Here is a 6,763-nt window from a genome sequence, read left to right as displayed (position 1 = left end):
CGCAGATTTGTTTCAAATCAGCACAATTCGATGCAGGATTTTCAGAAAGATTGAAACTAAAAGACGATGCTATGCTGACTATATTGGATCCAACAGTAATGTCGCACCACACAAATGTGAGTAACTGTTTTTATTATGTGGTCACTATTGCTCTGTTATTACAGATTGTTTGATATGTAATGAGTATTTATGCGTTTTTAACCTAAATCACTGCAGTGTCCATCTAATGAAGGATGTAGGCTGTCAAACATACACAACTGTTAGCCAATCACAGGAGTGGGTGTTTACTAACGAGTCTACAATCCACCACACCTATTCAAACAGCTTTCCGATGAGGGGGGTCAAAACAGGACAGAAAAATAGCCTATTCTAAATTATGATGTTTTGTGATGTAAAAATCTTGATAACATTATAAGTGGACCTCAGATAACAGTACAAAATAATAAAAAAAGAGGCAGTTCATGACCCCTTTAATATCATTTCTTTGAATAAGTAGGACAGGAAGTTCAGCTGCGACATCAGCAGAGGTTTGTGCAGTGAGTTCCCTCCTTCCAGCCCGCCCTCAAGAAGACAGCTGTGCCGCTCGAATGCAATTCTTCCTGAGAGTTTCAACTCGTTTGACGCCTGTGAGGTACATTTTTACTGTAAATGTTCTGCTAATCTTATCCTAGTGAGAATTACTCTTTAGCCTCATGGAATTTAATAGAAAAGGCAACACTTGATCAAATGAATTTTTCTCTCCAGCTGATGAACAACCAATCAAAATCCATCTTTCATAGTGCTTAGTAGAAACAGAACTTTATTGTCCATTGGTGTGGATGCTAATATGGTTATCATTATAGTTATCATTCATAGTGTGAATGAGTCTTTATGCTTAAAGTGCATCTGGGTCAATAAATGAGACAACTGTACATGCAGTGTTGGTAACAATAACTTGATAATGTGAAAATGCTTTCTGCATTTCTTCCATTCTCTGAAGGTTTCTCCTCCTTCCTTGTTCTGTCTAATGTCTGTATGTAGTAAATATAGAATTTTGCTAGATTTTTTATTTTTATTTTATTATTTTTTATTACTTATTTATTTATTTTTTGGGTGTGTATCAAACTTTTACAGTTCAATGATGTAGCAATCTGCAGTATCAGTTCCAATCAAGTGGAGCCCCCCAGTTCTGAATCCCTCCGCCGACGAGACTTTCCCTCCAGAAGTGACATGGAAGACATTTACACGTGAGCTGCTCATCTGCTCTGTTGCAGGGAACTGTAATGTCATTGTAAAGCCTGCAGTATGTGAAAATAGCAGTTTGGCTACATTCTTGAGTTACTGCTTTTAATTGACATTTTAAAATGGTTAGTTAGTTAGTAGTTGCCCATTGATAATTATTACATAATTTTAATAATGTAATAATGTAACTTGATAAATGTATAATCTAATTTAGGACCACATTTACATCTGAATTGTAATACACACAGACCAAAATCCAAATCCAAAACCATTGCTATAAAATCCAAATGATTAAATCGTTTGGATTCAGTCGGATTTGCTGAATAAAATATCCTGTTTGCATGTCACTGCATGTGGAACTTGTGTCAAGCCCAGATTTTTTCAGACTGTGGGTGTTGTAGGGTGATTTATACAGGCAATACCTGTAAATATGGACTAAAATAAACAGGCAATGCTTATAACCTGTTTTTGATGGGAAATAGCCCTGAGAGCACATTTTCTTTTGTAAAATCGGTAATACTTTCTATGAAGCCCATTTTTCGAACACATTATAAGGGTATTCTTAAGGCATTATAATGAATGCATAATGCATTATAAAAAAACTTGTAATATGTTGTTTCATCTCATTATCTCAAATAATTATAACAACAATTATAATACATTCTAAAACTTATTTGCGGTTATAACTTTTATGAGTATGATTATTTATAACGCAATAAACACCATGTTAAATCCACTTAATTTATAATGGATTATAAGTCTCATATCTTGACATTATTTATTTTAGATCTGTACAAAATCTTATTATCTTACTGATATTACAATAAAATCAAATATGAATTATCTATGAAATATAATATCATAGAATCAAATGTGCCATATTACAGATTCATCTGATCAGATATATGATCTTATGGCTGTTTAAGAAAAATATTATTTTTATTATTGTTGTCATTGTTGTTATTATTCATAAGTGGTCTTTGTCTGCTTTATGTTAAGTAACAAGTTAACAATGGCAAGATATGAGACTTATAATTCATTATAACTATGGGAAATATAATCCATTGTAAGTTAAGTGGATGCATTGTGCTCATTTGTATTATAAATCATCATACTCTTAAAAGATATAACCACAAATAAGTAAATATAATAATGTATTAAAATAAAATATTATAATGCATTGTTATGATTACTCATGAGATGATACAACATATTATAAGGTTTTTTAATAATACATTATGCATTCATTATAATGCCTTAAGAATACTCTTATAATAATGTATTATAAAAACGGGCTTCATAGAAAGTGTTACCGTAAAATCTTTATTTTTTTGTCTTCCACAGTATAATTAGATCATTCATTAGTGTTTCCTGTTTCCTTGTCTCTATGATACTAATTGCATTCCTAGTTGCATTGTCAAGTCAAGTCAAGTCACCTTTATTTATATAGCGCTTTTAACAATACAGATTGTGTCAAAGCAACTGTACAGCATTAATTAGGAAAATAATATGTATGTTGTATGTACCGTATATTGTATGTGCCCATGACTCACTATCATAAAACTAACTCATAAACCAACAGGTCAGTGTTTCCACATGTACATTCACCATGTGGTGGAGATAAAGATGTCATGTAGTAGGCCTATTTAAAAATAACTTTAGAATTCAGAGAAAGGAAGTTTGCAAATGTGTTAGCAAATGGAATTCTTTAGAGGACTTGAGTTTGAAATAATTAAAAAAAAACCTCTTTGTTCCATTTTCAGCAGTCAGGATTCTCTCAACTCTGACCATGATTATGTTTTCATTTCTAAAGGTACTGTTACTTCTTCCTACATTTCATTGTGGTTATCTAAATAAGCTGAAATTTAATTTTATCACAAATGTTTGTGCATTCAGTTACATGAAGTGCCCTAAGAAATATTTGGACACTTGAGCCACGTTAAAAAATGTCAAACAAATGTATTTTTGAAGAAAGATAACTGGAGCACAATTTTCAGGAAACACATTAATAGAAGTTTTAGGTACAATATTATTCATAAAATAATATTGTAACAATTTCTGCTTGTCGAATATTAGAGGAACATGTTCATACAGTAGTTCATGTGATTAACAGCACCTCTGATGGAAAAGTGTTTCTCAAGCTTTTTTTACTTATGTACCCCAAAGTATGTACAGCTCAAGTACCCCTTCATCAACAAACAAGAAATTTACTATTAAATATATTAAAATGTTTTCTTTATGATAAACTGTAACAACATATTTCCGGTTGTGTTTACAATGTATCATTGTTGCCTAGTTCCCAAAACCCCACACATCATTCGGAAGATTTTATCCACAGATAATGCTCTTATTTAATCTCATTTAGCATTCTTTTTATTAGTAAAGTTAACAAATTATACATTTATTGTGCTATTCTGTCATCCACACAAATGCATTTCCATACATTATGCATTGCACATTATTTTGTTTTCAGTCCTTAAAAATTTTCAGTGTGCCGTAAATGTTGAAAGCTACTGTATATCCATGGCAATTAGAATGAATCACAATGGCATATTCACCCCTTTTTGATCTCTATTCTGATAGGAGATAGTTTTGATGAGTCAAAATCACCAGCGTCACTTCCCTGTTCTACTAGCAGAAGGAGCCCTAATGACAGGTAAAATAAAAACTGAAAGTAAAACACAATAATCACGTTTATTTATTTATTTAAAATGGTCATATTGCTAAACATGTTATTTTGTATAAATCTAGTGTCTCAAGAGCATCAGCTCCACCCTTCCTAATGCGCTCCAGACCTCAGGCCCTGCGTATCACTGGTCGCGTACTCGCTGTGTTTTTCCAGGGAGAAATGATATTGAACGAAATACAGGTCATCGGGGGCAATAAAACCGGTGTGTTTGTGCATGATGTGACCGAAGGATCATCTGCTCATAACACTGGCATCAGCCCTGGATCTCAGATACTTCAGGTTAGAATTTCTGGATTCTGAACTGAACTCTAGAATTTTTGTTAGGAAAGATTTGGGGATTTCAGAATTTTGAAAACTTGCTTTCATTTAACCCCTTAACTGTCACCCCTCCATTTTTGAACATAGATGTGAAAGTGCATTATCCGAACTTAAATTGTTATAATTAATGAACGCTTTGGCATACAGACGTAAGGTTTTTATAGAAGACAATCAGCAGATTATTGTAGTATATGAAAGTATCAAAAAGTTATAGAAGTTTAAATTTACTGTAAAGAAAATTCACTGTACAATTTTTTTTATTTGATATAAAATAAATATTTTTTTCATAACAGGTTTTACTCTAAAATTGCTATAAAATGAAAGCCTTATGTCTAAATAAGTTATGTTCCAAATTTGAAGTTGATATAAAAAAATTGAGGTTCCAGTGAGATTTTATTTAGTACGCAACTTCAAATTTGGAACATAACTTATTTAGACATTAGGCTTTAATTTTATAGCAATTTTAGAGTAAAACCTGTTATGAAAAAAATATTTATTTTATATAAAATAAAAAAAATTGTACAGTGAATACAGTGAATATGCCACAAACAGCCACCTGGTGACACCCAAACTCCATTGAAATTTTTTTAACGCATTTTTTCTGTCACAAATGTCTAAATTTGTCTGTCAATATTACTTCTATCACAAAATAACCACCAAATAGGGAATCTTGAGACGCAGACCTTTCCAACGATAGGTATTTTGTCAAGATTATAAAAAGTTTTGATTGAAGGCAATATCCGATTTCAAAATGGTTTTCACAGGATTCATTTTGCGTTTTAAAGCTTTCAAATGATATCTAATTTAGGGTGATTACTATAATATTTGATAGGGTAAAAAGGCAATAAAATATGTAATGGCTGTGGGCCCACCACCATTAGTTAGTCTTAAGAGCTAAAATGCCCTTTACCATCCATAACCAAAAACCAGTCTAACTTGAATAGTAAAGAAATTCCTCTGAAAAACAAAGTGGTAAGAGAATTAATTAGATACGAAGAGAATTAAATTCCTCCTGATTATTTCACAGATAAGACAGAAAATGAAAATTTCAATTTTTTGTCTTAAAATAAAGAAAGATAACCAGTGTTGGGGAAAGTTACTTTTAAAAAATAATGCATTACAATATTGCGTTACTCCCTAAAAAAGTAACTAATTACATTAGTTACTTTTTATGGAAAGTAATGTGTTACATTACTTTTGCGTTACTTTCGTGTTACTTTTTAAATATGAGCAGGGCTTGATTGTTTTTAATATAAGAAGTTCTATTTATAGCAAATGTAAAAGCCCTTTCACACCAAAAAGTGTAATGAATAAACCTCAGGCTGAAGGAAAAGTAAATTCACGTCTCTATAGTAGAACGCAGGAGAAGAAACACTCTTCAGCAATAAAAAAACAATGAAGCACAATTGATAGTTTATCTAAAGTCAGTTTTGCTTATTAGTATGATTGAACTGGATCATCAAAGGTCAGCAGCAAAGACATTGGTTAATAAAATGCGATTAGATACATTTGTGTTATTTAACATATTTAATTATTGCAGGTTTGCGTCATATTCTGAGTTTGCATTTCACTATTTTAATTCATTTTGATGAATACTAAATTTGTTTTTTGAGAGTGGGATAAATTAATGTACATTCACATTTAATCTAGAACTATGGTAACATCATGTTCACACAGTGCACACAACTCCTTTGCACTTCCGATTTCTCCCAATATGGGGAAAGGAGACTTGTCAGCCAATAAATGGGAAAACAAAGTAACTGGCATTACTTTTTTGAAAAAGTAACTCAGATATTTTCTTGTAAATTAAAAAAGTAATGCGTTACTTTACTAGTTACTTGAAAAAGTAATCTGATTACATAACTCGCATTACTTGTAATGCGTTCACCCCAACACTGAAGATAACAGAAATAATTTTTATCCCTAGAGGGACATTCAGGAATTCCAGCAGCAGTTAAATGGTGTGGGAACTAATCAAAACCAAAATTGTGTATTTGTAGCTGAAATATGAGCGGGAGCAGAGAGCTGTACGAATGGTTCTAGAAGACACCACTATGGAAGAGGCCCTGTGGGCTCTGGGGCAAGTCCAGGGACCATGCCACATTACACTGAGACCCAGCCAAGATGGTAAGAGCAAAGAACCACAATCGAACATTCAAACACACTACATATTAAAGGGGTAATATAATGCGATTTCAATTTTTCCTTTCTCTTTGGAGTGTTACAAGCTCTTGGTGCATAAAAAAGATCTGTAAAGTTGCAAAGACTAAAGTCTCAAATCCAAAGAGATATTCTTTATAAAAGTTAAGAGTCAACCACGCCTACCTAAAACGGCTCATTCTAACACGCTCCCACATGTCTACGTCAAGATGTGGGAAGATTTGCATAACACTGCCCAAATGTTCACGCAAAGAAATAAGGTGTAACTTTGATTCTCGCTGTAGTATTGTTGCTGCCGCTGCCACCATGTTGTGGAGACGCTGTGTGTTTCGTTATGAAAGCGAAACTACTTTGTTTGGCCTTCCAAAAGAGGAC

At 32.6% G+C, this 6,763-nt stretch overlaps 1 protein-coding gene across 1 annotated transcript in view; it reads left to right on the top strand.

The window, feature by feature from the left end:
• LOC107701202 (caspase recruitment domain-containing protein 14) overlaps positions 1-6,763 on the top strand; it is a 31,195-nt gene that overhangs the window by 11,172 nt on the left and 13,260 nt on the right. Inside the window, exons 9-14 of the mRNA XM_016503160.1 lie at positions 497-631; positions 1,114-1,226; positions 2,985-3,034; positions 3,805-3,877; positions 3,973-4,189; positions 6,229-6,355. Of these exons, the coding sequence (XP_016358646.1) occupies positions 497-631; positions 1,114-1,226; positions 2,985-3,034; positions 3,805-3,877; positions 3,973-4,189; positions 6,229-6,355 (715 nt within the window). The remainder of the gene's footprint in view (positions 1-496; positions 632-1,113; positions 1,227-2,984; positions 3,035-3,804; positions 3,878-3,972; positions 4,190-6,228; positions 6,356-6,763) is intronic.

Source organism: Sinocyclocheilus anshuiensis, unplaced genomic scaffold, assembly GCF_001515605.1.
Source record: "Sinocyclocheilus anshuiensis isolate Anshui unplaced genomic scaffold, SAMN03320099.WGS_v1.1 scaffold1522, whole genome shotgun sequence".
NCBI lineage: Eukaryota > Metazoa > Chordata > Actinopteri > Cypriniformes > Cyprinidae > Sinocyclocheilus > Sinocyclocheilus anshuiensis.
The sequence above is the reverse complement of the archived record's forward strand: the minus strand, read 5'-3'. Positions and strand labels throughout refer to the sequence as shown.